The sequence below is a fragment of the Aplidium turbinatum genome, chromosome 3, assembly GCF_918807975.1.
Source record: "Aplidium turbinatum chromosome 3, kaAplTurb1.1, whole genome shotgun sequence".
Lineage (NCBI taxonomy): Eukaryota > Metazoa > Chordata > Ascidiacea > Aplousobranchia > Polyclinidae > Aplidium > Aplidium turbinatum.
In genome coordinates, this window is record NC_137474.1 from 10,015,940 (window position 1) to 10,033,138 (window position 17,199).

Below are 17,199 nucleotides of genomic sequence, written 5' to 3' on the forward strand. Positions count from 1 at the left end.
CATCACGCACACAATATGTTGCGTTGGTATTTTAATCTCAGAACGCTCTGCTGATGACAGGTTAAGTGCAATTAGATGTAGTACAACATATGCTTTTTTGCAGCCATGATAACTCAGTAAAGCGTTAGTTTACTGAACATTATTTGTCATAAATACAACAAACACTTGAATAATCTGGTCGATAAAATTCAGTTACAACACACCATTGATGTACAGAACAACATTTCTTCATGATTTTTAGTCTTCCAACCGTGAAGTACTTTGGAGTAAAATTTTATTTTTATTCCAGGCATGTCTTCATTGTGCAGCAATTATTACTTTGCATGATTTCAGCAGATAAAATTTGCAACGTAAAAAAAAACTCAAAAAAACTTTTTTGCAATTCTATTCAGATCAAAAAGCAATATCATGGACGTATGATCAAAGTCAAAAAATGACAAATCGTGAAAGGATAAAGTTGAGTAACTACTCTATTTAGCATTATGGAGAGTGTTTTACTTGATCTGGCGCAGTGGACGATTGATCTCATGACTTGGTATTGCACTGAGTGAGATGTGTCTTTACTCAGCTCAAATCATTTCTTCTTTTTCTTTTTTCCGCTTCCCTTTTTTCCTTTCTTTCCTTTCTTTTTCTTTTTAACTTCTTTTGGCGGTTCTGGAGGGAGCTCGAAAGTTAGATGATCATTTTCCCCAGGGAGCTGCAACATTGCTTTTTGCGACACCACTCTTGAAGAGTCCAGGCCAGATGCCAGGCCGCTGAAGTTCAGGCTGCTTCCTCCTATGCTGGAATAACTGGATGTTTGGACTCCAGTTGCTGTAATGAAGACTAAACTCTTAGTGAATTTTAGGTTTGAGATAATTTCAATGTTGGAGATTGTGATTACGATTATTTAGTGTTTCAAAGGAATCAAATCACGACACGCTCATTGCACAGTGCACACTGCAGCCTCCCGGTATTTTTGATTTGGCTACTTAAAATTTTAAAACCATTTAGTTATGAATACAAAATTTGGAATTAATATAGCAGTGGTGCGAGAAAAAAATTTGTATCATTTTTTATCACATATGATTGAGAAAAATCCTTTTGGTCCGATTTCCTTTTACATCACACCTGAAAAAAGGGTTGCTTCTAAGATCTCAGGGTTTCTCAATTTTTTTATTTTGCTGACCCCTTTCAGAAAATAATTTTCTATATGCGACCCCTTGGTGGGAAATTTACAATGTGAATTACCCATTGTAGGCCCACTTTAATCTGTTTGGTGACTCTAAAATTACGATTTGCAACCCTGTTTGGGTTGCGAACCAGACCACAGTTTGAGAAGCCCTGATTTAACTAATCTAAATATGAGACAACATTAACTTACCTTTTGTCACATGTGTAGCTAAAATTTCTTCTAGTCTTCCGCAAACACTCATTTGGTCTCCAGTCAAGTTGAAGCTAACGTACTTAGAAGTAGCTACCAAAGGTATCTCAGTTAGTTCCGAAGCACACTGAAGAAACTTTTGTCCCAAGTTGAGAAGAGTTCTGACTAAACACAGCCACATGACGTATTTCATACCTGCAAAAAATGATATTGTTTTAATGCGATCTATTGCCTTGAAATGCATTCCATCGGCAATAGGTAAAGTTAATTGTAGATTCTGCAAAATTCTCTGCAGCTTTTCTTTGACAAGTTGTTTTTAATTTAATATGGTTATACACAATGGCGAAGTAAAAAAAAATTATGGAGAGGTTTCATTTCGTGAAGTTTTCATGGGAACTTTTCATGGAAGTTGTTTCTATGAAGCTACGTTGAACTGTAACTGTGGTAGATCAACCTACTTTTTACTACGTCAGAAACGAAGACAAGTCTTTGATGGATCACAAAAATGTTGTTTATATATTTACCAATTACCGTAATTAGCGGTTGGGTGGACAACCCTCAGTTTTACTTAGCTCAGTTTTGATACCAGGCAGGCAAGGTATGTTATTCAAGCTTTATCAGTGCAGTTGGTAGGCTACCCTAGGTATGACCACAAAACTATAAGCCCCAGGTTATGTTGACAAAGAAGAATGAAACATAATTTTCGCAAAAAAGCATAAACAAAAAAATCTTAAAAAAAACATTTCAAGTTTAATGGTTGGGGTCTTGAACCCCAAAGCCTTCTCCCTTGCATAGCCTACGCAACTAGTTATAGTCTACGAAATTGTAACTTAGTGTTGGCCTGTGTGCATTTGTAATCTAAAATTTATTTCTTGCCTTCATCAAATTGTTTTTGACTGGGATCACAGTTCACCAAGCAATAACTAAAGTAGCCTACAAACAAAATTTAAATACTTTTCATTGCGTTTGTGCAGCAAAAATAAATTACAGTAGAATTCGCCTATAGTGACTTTGGCTATAGTGACACTTCGCCTATAGTGACACCTGTTGCAAAGTACCGTTTGCATACGCAACAGTTGAGTAGCATTCGGCTATAGTGACACTTCGGTTATGGTGACACTTTTTCCGCGGTCCCTTCAGGTGTCACTATAGGCGAATTCTACTGTAATAACATTTTCTTCGATTTCTCATGGAAGTTAAAACTTTGCGTTGTAAAAATTGCATCAGCACCATAATATATTTTGAAAGTTTGATAGATTGCTTCGCACAAACCTATGTATTTGCTTCACAAAAAAAAACTATTAGCACTATAATGCATTTTATAAGTTTTAGCCTACCGCTTAGTTTGCCCAAAATCAATTGATTAAATTTTTACCCGGGTGATTTGAATCCACTCCTTGAGGATTAAGTTCTCCGATATCAAACGATGACCCAACGAATCCTTTCCAATAATCTAAATGGTTTAGTATTTTTTCCAAAGGCTCCAGTTTTCCTTTCTTGATAAGTTTATAAAAATCTCGAGCAATAAGGCTAAGGCCTCTCATTCTAGCCACTAAGTCAATGTACTTTTTGATTTTGTTGCATTCTCCAAAGTAGCGACGATTGGAGAGTATTTCTGCGCGTTGCTTCAATTTCTTGTATGTCCTTGCAACCACTGTAGATTCTTTTTCGTCTAACCGCTGAGCTTTTTCCAAAGCTTCCTGAGTGAAATATCAAACTTATTTGAAATATGTTGCAAACGGTTTTATCAAGACACTACACGCTTGCAATATTGAGAGGCAGTTGTCTCTAAAAATGTCTTGAAAATAGATAAGTTTTGTATGCTTCATAATCGTTGTAATTTTTAAACTAGAGTAGCTTAAATAATCAGAAAAAAAAGTTACTTTATTTTTTTTAAAGATTATTTTCATTGATTTTGTATCTTCCGTAGTCGCAAAAAAGCATCAAGCCACAAACCTATCTACTAGCATACAACCTTAAATTGTTCAAAGTCCTCTTTTTCCCATGCTGCGTATTTTGTTGTGACAATGGAAATGTGACGAAGTAAAAAATCAACAAAGACTTTCCATTTGTCCTTTTTCTTTGCGAGAGCTTTTGCCGCTTTATCCGCTTTCTTTTGTTCCGCTGGGGATAAACTTGATTGATCAGCAGTTGTATCAATAACTCCAAAACCTGGGGTAACTATGGTATTTTCTGTTGCTGTTTCCTCTCCCATTGTAGGAAACAGATTTCACTGATACAACCTGAAAATTGTAATATCATATAAAGATTGGCAATGAAGCAATTTAGAATTCAATCCATCGATAGTTTATCCGATATGTAATGTAGGCTAGGCCTAGCCTACGTAGTCACAGTAGTTGAAAAACCTGGATCGACATTTTAATCAACCAGGCCACTGCTGCTCCAACTGTGGTACGGGTACCTGTGCCGGTACGCAAGCACTTGACTGCCGGTACGCGATTAGCTTGAAAATAATTGATTGAGTATTGTTTTGTGTTGATCAGTGTGTGCTTTTCACAACGCTCAAGTTTTTTTTTTATATTTTCTTATTCCGTTAAAGCGATGTATAACTTAATTTTTCAAATAGCAAAACATGGTCGCATGGACATGTAGGCCTACATAAATAGGAAACAACCAATTGCAGACCCAATAGATTCCCATAAAAGTGATATTGGACGTAGCAAAATGTTGGCGGTAAAAAAAATTGTTTGCTAGTATACATTTTACTTAGAATTTGACTTTATAGCAACAGATGATGCTAGTGTATTCCGAAACCGCAATATGTCGTTTGTGGAGTTGTGCTCAGCAATGACTCAATAAAACATCAGATCTAAACAAGGCACTTGTGATACCGAATGTTCAAAACATGAAATTAACAATAAGCCTAAATAATTTTTGAATGGAAAACGAAATAAATTAAAAGCTGTGCAAGCTACAGACTTGGAAAGTAGGCTGCAGACACTGTCATATAACAGCTTCATGTTCTTTCTATGAAGTAGGCCTAGCGCTAAGGATTGCAAAAGCTTGAAAACCACACACCGTTGGTGAAATACTATACCGTAGCCTACTTTGCAAGTTTGTTTTCAATGTTTTTCATTCTTGAAATTTGAATTTAAGTTTTCCATGATAGATAACATCTAGACCAGGGGTCACCAAACTACGGCCCGAAGGGCCGGAACCGGCCCGCGAACTGATTTCATCCGGCCCTCCACGTGCTGCGGAAATAACAGCTGCACTACAACTGTTAAGGAAAAAAGTTACCAAACTTTTTGTAAAGGACTGTAGTTGCTGTTTATCATTAGGCCACCACAAATGGGGACAACCTAGGCCAAATTTGGAAAGATGTAATGTTTTTTCAAGAGCGCGATGCCCTGTAGTGTATCACAGCAGGGATAACTTTTCCAGCATCCTTTCGATTTTCATCACAACTTTGCTATTCCACCGCTGACTTTGTTATTTATTGTGCTCAATTCAAGTCAATGGAGATTCTAAATAGTTGTATATATTTTCACAATTTGCATCCAGCCCGCAGCTGTTAATCTCGCAGCAATCCGGCCCCCAGAGAAAAAAGTTTGGTGACCCTTGATCTAGACTAGACCAACATGGAGAACTAAACCTCAGATTTTTAAAATGAAACACTTGAATTTATAGATATTTTCCAAACTCAGAGTCAACTTCAAAAAAATGCCTAACGAAGTAAAATAAAAGACATTCTATGCAAAAAAGCCACAATAAATAACAAAACAATTAATAACACATAATATCAAGCTCAAATGATGCAATTTTGATCCCCAAAACAACTCTACCCTTGCGAACGCCACTGTTCCCATTTCATTCACAATTTTTTTGATGAAACTCGGTGGTCCCCAAATTTTTCTTGACCTACCACTAAACTTGGCCCACTGGACTTAAACGCCTGCAGACGTTGAATCAATGTAAAAATTACGGATTTTGCTGTCTGTAAGGTAGCCTGCCGTGGTAGAACCTAAGTTTGTCTTCCTGCATAGACGACTATACGTCATATTTTTCAATCTTATTACACGGTAGCTTATACACTGTTTATTTGTTAATTAAAAAACTTCATACATTCAAGTAGTCGATTAAGCTGAAGTTGATCGTATCTGCTTTTTTAAACTTGTTGTTTAGTTCTGGCGCTTCTTAACAAATTTCAGACGCCAGCTGCTTGGCTGAGCCTTGGACTAAACAAACACAATAAAGTCCTTGGCAACAATATCTGTGCTTGTATTGTTTGCATTGCGAGTTATCGATGTAACTTCTAAATCGAGATAGCAAGTGCTCTGTAGGCTACAAAGTGTTTCATTTTCTGAGGAGATCTTAATATTTACTTTTCCTGGTTATACAATGCCGGCCAAATAAACCAATGGCTTTCAACAATGATGTTTTAAGAAATTTAAATGTTCTGAAAAGTTGAGATGGTATATTGTTGAAAATTTTTCCATCACATAGGCCAGGGGTGTGCAACGTGCGGCCCGCGGGCCAAATGCGGAGAAAAATTGTGCGGCCGCAAAGATGTGCCAATTTTGAATTGTGTGTGGTCCGCGAAACGTGTTTATAATTTAGTTTAGTCTGGTACGTCCGAACAATTCATTGAAGAGTAGATTATGGTACATTTCGTACCTTCGATTAACCATCAGCACATTTGGCCAGATTTGTAAAAGGAGTGAACAAAGACTTGTACGAAATGGAAGTGCTTCTGTCACTACAGTCAATGAAGGGCACGACAACTGGTGCTGACATCTTCACTGAAGTAATTGATGCTTTTGACAAGATCGAACTGGACTTTTCCATTCTCGATCCATGTCCAGAACTGGCATTGGATTCATAGGTTTCTTGAAGTCCGCCTTGAGGGAAAAACCGATGATGACAAAGCAATTTTTTGTTGTAAGTTGTCATTCACCAGCAAAACCTGTGCGCAAAATGCTTAAAGTTTAACATGTCTTAAGCCCGGTTATTAAGGCAATAAATTTCATTCGAGCACGAGGGATCAACCATCGTCAGTTTCAAAAGTTTCTGGATGATCTCAACACGACGCATAAAGATCTACTGTACTTTCCAGAGGTGCGTTGGTTAAGCAAGGGCTGCATGCTGTGACGATTTTACGAACTGCGGAAAGAAGTCGTGAATTTTTTGTAACTTAAAGGGCCCCCAATAGGCTAGCTGTAACGGAAAACAAAAATTGGATATGCGATCTAGTTTTCTTGGTTGATAGGCTATAACTACGCACCTGAATGATCTCAATACAAGACTGCAGCGAAAAAAATCAGTATGCGAATGAAATGTATGGTCACATAAAAGGCTTTATGAACAAGTTATGACTTTGGAAAGCCCACATACAGACAGGAAATCTTTTCCACTTTCCAGCTTTGAAAGACTATGGAATGCATCTTGAGAAGAAAACTGAATTTGCAGACCAACTTCAAAAATTAATTATTGTATGAATTTTTGGCTCGTTTCAAGGACTTCAAATCTCATCAACATTTGTTCGATACATTCTCTTCGCCATTCAACACGGACAATGACAAAGCACCAGCTGATATCCAACTTGAACTGATTGATCTTTAAGAGAAAACGGAAGCAAAGTAATTCAGAAATGAATCTTGGCGATTTTTACCGAAAACATCTCAACCAAGATGACTTTCCACATTTGAAAAAATTCATGGCTTCAAAAAATGGCTCTTTTTGGCTCAAAGTATTTGTGCGAACAATTTTTTTCTAAAATGGGTGTCATAAAATCTCAATATTGATCGGTTCTGACAGACGAATACTTGGAAAATGGACTTCGAATTGCGAGCAATTCCATTAAAGTAAATTTGGAAACAATCGTCGGGAAAAGAAGCCAGCAGCTGCAAATTTCTTGCTAAACTCGTTTAAAGTCGGTGTGACAATAAATTTGAATAACAGTTTTCTTCAGAAATTTATGCGTCTTAACTTATTATTTTTGCAAGGAAACCCCTAATAATGCCATAAGAATAGCATGAATAATAAAGAAACTACTTTTTTGTGCCTGCAACTACTAGAAAGCATATGTTAAATAAACGTGCGGCCCGCGGTTCAGTCAGATATTTATATTTGGCCCTCCTGTGATAAAGGTTGCACACCCCTGACATAGGCTACACCACGTTAGGCATAAACTTAGCATCAGAAGTGGTAAAGACTACCGACCAAACATATTGTGTCTGTGGATGTAGCCCTGTTGGCTAAGTTATGATTATATGCAATTAAAAAAAACGTTTGGCTAATGGTTTTCAAAAAAAAAAAAAAAAACGATTTCGACGCAGAAAATTAGAGTTCAATCTACTTATTAGCAGAATTCACACAGAACAGCTACGGCAGTTGCCTTATTTTATGCCTCAAATCTCATGAACTACAAATGTTTGCACAAGGCAATTTCCTGTAAAAATCAGTTTCTGAGTTGAAAACTAAATTTTGATCGCCACTTTTTAATTAAACTTTGCTAGACCCTACAATAAAATTTTTTTATTTTCATAATGTCTTCTTACAAATGACTGACTAAAGTGAGCTCTATAGTACTAGTAGGCTTATAATTCTATTCATAATGAATAGCCTACAGTTCAGTGGCCTCTCGTACTCACACTTAAACAGTGCGATGCTTTCTTATTAACGAATGAAACAGACGTTACATCACTCTGAAGTAACGAAGTTTTATTGTTAAAAAACAAGTAACACATTTTTTAATTTAAAAATTTCTTGTACGGTTTTGTATTGTTGTCAAGAGCTTCGAGCATCATCTACTTAATCTCAGTCAATAGATTGTTCATTGTCGCCTGTTAGTCGTTTCATCTTCCAAAGTCGAGTTTTCACACAATATCTCTCAATAACCTATCAGGAAAAATGTGAAATTAACACGATTACTTGCTGCAACATGGCCTGAACAGGGCTTTGATAAATTTTGCTAAAGCAGCAGTTACATAATTCTTCGGCAACGTCTAGTCTAGAGCCTAAAAAAAATTGCAAAAATATTTGATGCCAGCTGGAAATAAATACATCCGCAGTCCAAAAGTAATTAAAGAATATTTTTTTTATTTAGCCAATCAATGTTCATTGAAATATCACAAAAGAAACTTCAAGTATTATGCTTTAACTTTTATTCAATCTACATAGCCTATAGAAAAGGCAAAATTTCTGCACTGAAAAAAGTTATTATTAACAATTGATTGGTCAAGATTAGCTTTCAGATATACAACACATTTTCTAAAACAAAGAAAAGAATGCTTTTAAAATCTTGTACACATAGCCGTGAATACGATCAAACCAAAGCATAACAACCTAAAGTTTTTACACCTTATTTATTAAAAACGCATCCCCTATCTTTTCATAAAACAACAAAAAGTTTAAAAAAATCATATAAGCTAATCTTGAAACTTATGAAACTGCTTTCTCCTGTTACTAACCTTTGTCTGTACCCACAAGACAGCAATGATCAGACTCAGGTCAAAAGTGTCGATTCGGTCATTTGGCTTCCATGTGTTTTGAGATCAAATTACAAGAACAAACAATGCGCATGTCATGTAATATGAATAGGGATTTAATCTCTAAGATATTTATAATCCTTAGTAGCCTACAATCTGAACTTTTCAAAGCAGGTACAGGCATAAATTTATAGTTTATTTGCTTTGTCTTAAAGTAAGAAAAGAGAAGCCTTAATTTGTTCAGAGGAAAAAGAGGTTAGTTTAAGACTTAAATAACCTCTTTTTCCTCCTAACAAATTAAGGCTTCTCTTTACTTATGTGGTATCAAATGCATTTTACTGTATTTACTTTTCACTCCAAGCATGTGCACACTTTCCTTTGATATAATAAGGTCACGCCTTATTATATACTTCCGATTGGATTTTACAACTCGAGTTAGCAAACCCCGACTATTAGGCTACTTTGACATTTATGATGTAGGCTACGACTCTATTATAGACTCAAGAAAATTTTTCGTTCAATTTTGTTTCTCTTCTCTTTTCTAGGTTACATCCGACTGCTACTCAAACCTGGTAGACTCGCTTAGCTTAGCTCTTGTAGATTGTGAATTGCGACTCGTGGTAGCCTAAACTTTTTTGCCATGAAAATTATGATGTTAAAACTAAATGAATGTATATTGGTAGTTGGTACTAAGTGCGTGGGACCTGAGTGGTCAATTTCCACAGAGAAGTTGATAAATTGAACTGTCCACTTGAAAATTACTTCAAGTCTCGTTTACAATGGAGTTATCCGACAATAATCGACTTCTCTAGGAATAATGACTAACGAGCTATGTTAGAAAGTGGGTCTAATAGCCTGTTTCAGTTTATTGGGTAGGCTAAGTCCAGACATGCAGCCTATGGAGTGCTCTTATTGAAACTGGGCAAAATAATGAACAAGTTGTTCTTTGAAGAAACTGTGAGAAAGCAACTTGAGAAAAACACTATGAAATCGCAACCAACAGGCCTACTCATCTAAAATAATAGGCTGTTGCTGCCAAGTTTCTAAAGACTTAAGTGTGAAGGATCACATCATTAGGTTACACCCAGGGTTGTGTGTGCACCATCTTGGGCCTCTCCCAGAAATCCACTAGTGGGCTCTTATGTTTAGTAATGGCTTTTAAAAATATAACAAGAAATGGTTAGGTTACGTTCTCAAATTCTTTCAGTGCAAGAAAAAAATCCACATTTATCATTTTAGCAAAGAATAAACAACTCTGAGATTTTTTACAAAAAAATAGTAAATATACCGACAATGCAGTAGAGAAAAATTGACGAAAGACCAGAGTTTTAACAAAGCAAAATGTATAAGATAATTAAATGGACAATGCAAAACTCAATGTCTAAAAAAGGAAAATTGGACAGGGGTTGTGGGGGGCTTGCCCCCAGAAAATTTTTGGTCACATTTTGGGCATTTTTTGCGCATTAATGTTTTTTTTCTTTTATCAAGATGCACACTTTGTATGTGATCATAGTTTGCTTTGTATGTAACCAAATTTATCAAATTAAAATTGGATTTACGTAGGTTTAGTTTAGGATTGTTTTGTTTAAAAATTGTGTTAGCTTACCATTTCAGAAAATTTCATTCACGACCACGCAATGGTTTCAATAATTTATTTCTTGAAAATTTGTATAGTCTAGTTTTATGTAGCCTTTTAAAAGACTAGAACTTCGAAAATCCATCTGAAGTGTCATCACCTTCGCTTCACCTACTGTGTTTTGACGACATATTTTCTATTGAAAGCTTATCATCATTATCACAGAAATTTATCGATTTAAAATTGTTAATTAATAGCTAAGCTATATATAAGTAAGCAGTGTGTGGACCTACTTCAGAAGATTACATTATTTTGTCAGTTTTTGGGGGGATGCAAAAAAAATTTTACTCTCGTAATCCACTTCCTAAACTATGCTTTTCCGATATCGCGGGTTAGGTGTATAAAATGTGGTTGAGCGTGCAAAGCGAGCAAGAAAATGTTGCAAAATAGAAAAAACATTTAGCCTACACATTAAATGTTACATGTAAAACTACCAGACGAAAAACGCAGCACGAATCAAATATGTGTGGGCCCCTAGACGAGGTGGGCCCCGAGCCGAGGGTTTGGGAAGCAGAAAATAGGGCCTTGTATAATTTAAGCTTTTGATTATTTAGCCTCCGTAGCAGCTTTTTTAAACAATCAAAAATTTAATCAGACTAAATTTAGTGACCCCTAAACAGTCGTGGGCCCTTCCTCCTGCCGAGGAGCACGGGGGCAGTTAACACGGCCCTGATTACACCCTAGCTAGGCCTATATTAAATCTACCTTCTGTTTGATGGTGCCCTTCAACAGTGCTACGCAATCTTTTTAATTCACAATACACTTAATTAGAAAATTGAAAGGAAAAAGCACATCTCACAATCTAAGTTTAGACTAAAAATATAAGAAAGACAAAGGATCGGTCAACAGTCTCAATATATTTTAATAGAAATCCATTGGTACTTAGACAGTGCAGACCAACTAAGTTAGTAATGGACAAAGGATCGTCGCAGCATAGCAGCCGCTCAGATAGTCAGGAAGATCTGCTCCCATAGGCGTAGCCAGGGGGGGCGAAAGGGGCCATGGCCCCCCCCAAATTTTCAAAGTTTGGATTCCGAAGTTGAACCCTTTGTTGAAAATATAATATAATTTGTATAAATTTATATTGTTTTTCAAGACATCTGGCTATTAACACCCTCCAGGACTTGTTTTAGACACACAGAAAGACACCAATGAGTTTTGCAAATCGTAAATCGCGCAAAGTTTACGCGATTTACGCTTCTTTTAACTAATCTGTGGAAGCAACTTCAGGATCGCTTACTCTGTTGGTTTTTTTTGTAGTTTTTGTGTAGCTAAGTTTTTTTGTGTTCTCTAATTTTAGCCGCAATTCTTGCCCGTTTGTGTGTAACAGCTACCTTTAATAAGTTAATGGCTGTTTATCTGTCTATAAATTTCGTACAAATATTCCCTGAAAGTGTTTCCAGAAAGCGCTATAATCCATTACTTGAGTGTAATTTTGCAAAAATTTTCCGGGGGAGCATGCCCCCGGACCCCCCTAGTATACGCGTGCCTTCGGCACGCTCTAACCCCCCATCAGCTTTATTGCTTCTCTTACTTAACCCACCAGGAAACGCCACTGCAGATGTCTTAAATTAAACACTTTGTCGTTCTCTTCAATTCATCAAATATTTGGCCCCCCCCAAATTTTTTTTCTGGCTACGCCACTGTCTGCTCCATCAGTTTACTAGCCTGCTAGTACTAGAGAACTTCAAAGACGTCATAAGAAAGACAAATGAAACTTTCTGATTCATATACAATTGATGTCTTTGCTTGATTCAGCCCTAGTTTTGAGCACAAAATCTCACACACAATAAAAAAGCTAGGTCTATCGGCTACTGAGAAGAATATGAGCAAAACCTGGAAATCATGTGTTTAGGTTATCATATACCCTACTATAGTTTCACCATCGTCCACAGTGTGCTGGAAAAACTTTATCAGATCTGGTCTATTAAATACCAATCTTATTTGAAGCACTACATTTTCGGTACGGTACTACATTTATAATTAACAAATATTCACATTCACATTGTTTGAAAAAAAATCCTGTAGGCTATGCTGTAGCTTTTTCATTGATAAACACTGAATTAGAGAAAGCTACCAGGGAATGATAAAAGCATCGTGGGGGTTTGTAACAATGTTATGACAAAAGAGGCTTTGTTATTCCACGCAGGGCATCACAAAACGAGACACCATTATTAACTACTACGATTATGTTTCTATGTCAAAAAGCTCTCGTTGTGAAGTGGTCCAATGGTAACAAAATGTTTTTGTGTTGTTAGAAAAATGCGGTAGTTAAATCTGGAATTTTTACTATAGATAGAAGCAGCCCGATACATAGTTGTAAGTGGAACTGAAGTGCTTGGATTAACTTTGGCTAAAATTTGAGAAAAAATGCTTAAATTCACTTTCTAATTCTTTCGCATTTTCAGAGCTGTTTGAAATAAAAATACTCTAATATTTTCCAAAACTTTTCTTTTTGAGCTAAAAGTTTTTTGTTTCGATACAACTTCCAAATATTTTTCTATAGCCTAATTTCAAGTATAATTATTCTTAAATAGTTGATGTTGGTTTTGGCATTGAATTTTGCATTTAGGCCTAAAAGATCGGCCTTGTCAGAGTCAGTGTCATAGGCCTGCTTGTGCTTACAAACCTTGCTCAGGAAATTAAAAAATATTTTTCTGCTAATTTTTTTTGCTTCGATTATTTTTTTGTTACTTATCGTTTGTTTTATCTGACTTTGCTGAATATGTGTTATGTGTATTTATACTCGCAACAAAATAAATGTCAATCATACTTATTAGTTCAAAATGAAAAGAACCTGCTTTTTATTTATAGCTATTGTTAGCCTACACTTGGTTGAAATACTTCCGTTTTGTGAAACCCTGGCTAAAATAGCGCTGACGCCGTCAATTTCTTTAAGAGCTAACGCAGTAGCCTACTTTACGCCGTAAAGTTTTTAGGCAATTTGCGCTGACGCTGACGCCGTCAATTTATTTCATTGACGCATACAACACTGAAAGTTACCATTTCAATTTCGATCACTACTTCATCATCGTCCGTTCGGGTGTACCTGGACACCATCAACATAGTTTTTCTAAACGTTCCTCATCAATTTTGACATCACCTCTTAAGTGAAATAAAACTTTAAAAAAAGAAAAAACATCTGGCAACCTTAAAGTCAGAGTCAGCCAGTTATAAATCGAGGAGTCGGAGTCGTATATTTTTCGCCCGACTCTACAGCCCTGCCAGTAGGCACAAACTTCCAATTAATTTACGCTGTAGGCTACTACAAACACTACAATTTTGTTTATATCGCTATAACGATAAAATACGAAGAGCGTAGTAATCACCCCTGTCCAGTAGGAGGTTTCCTTTTTTAAATGAAAAAATAAGAAATTTTTGTTGAGTTGAACTTCGATCTCAATCTTTGCATTTTATCTTCTTTACGCTTTTTCCCAGAGTTATGTTGCACTTCTGCATTTAGCCTACCTTTTGTGAGGTACAGACCAATGGTGATAAGATCTTGACATCGAACAAAGTTACGGCAGTTGACTTACGTTATCAAAACAAAATTTCGTTACTAAAATTCCAATCAAATCTTTTTATGACTTACCAATAATTCAAAAGGATGCATATTGTGATAAAACATTTAAAAAAAATTTCTATTTGAATAAGATTATACTAACGAAGCCACGCGTGTGTGACGAAAGCAAGTCTATATAATAAAATTGAATCTACCGATTTATAGTGTGATACTGTCAACTAACTTAGTTGACTTACCTCTTGCGTTTGCAACAAAGTTTGATGCCTTTGTGGTGAATTATCCAATTCAAATAAAAACTACCTTTTCAAGATGCTTATTTAAACAGTGGCTCAAAAATTTATGGAACACATTTCAGTTTTTCGGAACCAGCAAAACCCATTGGTTAGTTTTAAATATTCTTCAATAATTTCTTTCTTTCACAGAAAAATGTACAACTAGGCGTTAATGTAAGTTGAATTGGCATTTGATTACATTGAAAAATCAATTGTAATCAACTTGCAAATAGCTTGAAATTGCTTGAGTGTTTGGTCATAATCGGTCATAGACTATAACAATTAAAAAGCAAAATGTTCAAGCAATGGATTAGTGAGCAGAGCTCATTTTTGAAGTTGTAACGCCACGGCAAGACAAACCTTTTATTTCATAATGTTGTGTCTTCACCTTTTTCTTCTATTCCAACTGAAGTAGATTATTTCAAATGTTAACGTTATGTAGTTGAGTGAAAAAAATCTTTAGTTTGTGAAATTGCATTTTTTAGGCTAACTTTTGGAAGCACGCGCAATGCAGCCTAAGATACTTTCCTCCCCTCCTCCTAAATCCGCCCCGAATTTAAAGTAATTTTCAGTGTGTCGTCAATCGTCATTTATGGACAGGGCCTCCGAGAGAAGTCAGCACTGGTCGGGAAACAATACGAAAAATGGGCCCTATAATATTTTTTAGCAAATATTGCGTTGCATGTTCGTGTTAAGCTGAAGTTAGCCTACTTTCCTCAGCATGAAAAGAACTTCGTTCAATGTAAAAATCATCAATAATCACTGGATTACACTTGCAGCAAAAATGCCATTGAGGCTAACTATTTTGTCTAGAAAGCTTTGTAAACACACAATAGGCCTACAGGCAACGAAAATAGTTCAACCAAGCATTTAAGTCAGGAGTGTCCAAACTTTTTCCCACGCGAGACAGATTTGATAATAAGTGTTCGCGGGCCAACAGCCACAATAATTTTTCTGAAAACTGCAAGTTGAATTTATATGATTTTTGTGTGTTTGCAGGCCAAAAATAACACATTGTACAATAACAGGCGCGGGCCATACAAAAATGTCTCGTGGGCCGGAGTTGGCCCGCGGGCCAGACTTTGGATATCCCTGATTTAATTCAACCCTTTCTAGACTTTTTTCAATGCAAAGTTACGGATCACAGCATCAAATGATAAAATTTTGCGACGTCTGAATTGATGCACAACATGTATAGTTAGGCTTTTCAATCGGTTTTGAGTCACAGGCCTACTGGAGCGCAAACAATTTTTTACCAATTTCAGTAATTGCTAAAACCACGTTCTCAAAGCGCAACCGTTGGAGGTAGCTACCGGAACACAAAAAAAAATCATAACAAAACTATTTGGACAAACCTGACGAAAGTTGCAATCAATGATTCCTTGTGTAGACATTATGGGGTGGTTCGTTCTGGTTTGCAGCTGAAGTTTGCTGTGTGGCTTTCTGTCAAAAGTACCAACTCATCCAAAATGTCTTGAAAAATGTCATTGTTGTAGCCTACAAATGGTTTAAATTTGTCCCACATGCCCGCAACTGCACTACAGACATACGATGAAATTTTCATGGAACTTCAAACTCATCGACGATATGTTTTATTTTGTTGATACATTTGTCAATTCCAACAACTATCGAATCCTTTGCAATGTACGGTAGAATACATTTCCTTCAAATGATTCAGCTATAGTTAAGTGGAGTTATAAAAGCGTTCTGTCCTCAGGAAAATAAAATCATTTTCTTTTAAATTTATAATTGCCACTGCAACTTTAGCTTGCGAGTAGTAACCTACTCTTCTCAGCTTTCTCTTACTTAGATTACATCTTTTAATTTCATTAAATTCATCAGTGAATCTTGTTTAGGATCGTAATCCACATAATGCAAAGCAGTCACCAATTTAAAACCGCTAGTTGTAGGCTACTTTAGCACTGACTCAGCTTCCGATCAAGCTCTTGTTGGTTCCAACTTGATGAATTTAAGAAACGTCTTTAGAGCTTCAATTGCAAAAGGGTAATGTAAAGCATTGGGTTTGACTGCACCACGCCTTGATTACCCTCTCGAAGTCAATTTTCTTTGCAAGATGATAGGACAACTTTCTTTAGATTTTTCAGAATTTTTCCTCTGACTGGGCTATAACTTTACAGATGCCACTAGCTCACAGATAATCAATTACTCCAAAAATGATAAGACGTTTGAACAACGCTGTCTGTAGGCAACATTATGAATTCCAATTAGATTTAAGCAACAACATCCATAAACAAAAAACTAAAATAAAGAAAAAACTCACTTCCTTCCAAAATCATATCATGAGAAGCATGACCAACAAAGGGCTACTTGACCACACGAAAACAGAAGATCTTTTAACTAACAAAATTATATCCAATTGCAGCAATAACTTAATAAAATCAAAAGTTTTAAAACTGTTCGGCCACACTAAAAGATCACAATTCGGAATCAGCAAAGTTTGCACAGAAGGCAAAGTAGAAGGAAAAAGAAAACGTGGCAGACAACCAAAACGATGGCAAGACAACATCCAATCATGAACCGGACTCAACTTGGCGACACTGGGCGAGCTGGCTCAAAATCGCCAGTCTTGGAAGCAAATAGCTCATATTGATGCGCAATCTGCTGCAGGCGGAGATGATGACTGATGATCCATAAACAAAAAATATACAGGATTTACTTTCTTTAATCGTGCTTGGACTGATACCTTTAACTTTCCCAGATAAAGGTATGTTGGATACGACATCCTATGTTGGATACGACATCTTATGCCTGGCCAACGCAGATTTTGAAGTTAAGGTTCAGTTGCCAAGCAAAAATAGTTCCCGCTTAGCTAAAACAGCACCAGTTTTCAAATTGACACTATCAATACAATCGAAACCGTTCAGTGATACAGAAATCATTTCAGCTTCAGATTTTACGTCTTGAATCTATTCAACATCGCCTACTTTAACAAG

General features: G+C 36.3%; 1 protein-coding gene across 3 annotated transcripts; it reads right to left on the reverse strand.

Moving 5' to 3' along the window:
• Window positions 1-20: 20 nt before the first annotated feature.
• LOC145766443 (uncharacterized) lies at window positions 21-14,432 on the reverse strand. 3 transcript variants are annotated; one of them, XM_082578154.1, is made up of 5 exons: window positions 14,210-14,432; window positions 3,339-3,606; window positions 2,739-3,063; window positions 1,364-1,558; window positions 21-813 (listed from the first exon to the last, which is right to left on the reverse strand). In XM_082578154.1, the coding sequence occupies exons 2-5, from the start codon at window positions 3,576-3,578 to the stop codon at window positions 575-577; spliced, it is 999 nt and encodes a 332-aa protein (XP_082434280.1). In that variant the 5' UTR covers window positions 3,579-3,606; window positions 14,210-14,432; the 3' UTR covers window positions 21-574. The 3 variants fall into 3 exon arrangements, with proteins under 3 accessions (XP_082434280.1, XP_082434282.1, XP_082434281.1); XM_082578156.1 differs by lacking the exon at window positions 14,210-14,432 and adding an exon at window positions 8,797-8,924; XM_082578155.1 differs by lacking the exon at window positions 14,210-14,432 and having other exon boundaries at window positions 3,339-5,177.
• Between the last annotated feature and the right edge of the window lie 2,767 nt (window positions 14,433-17,199).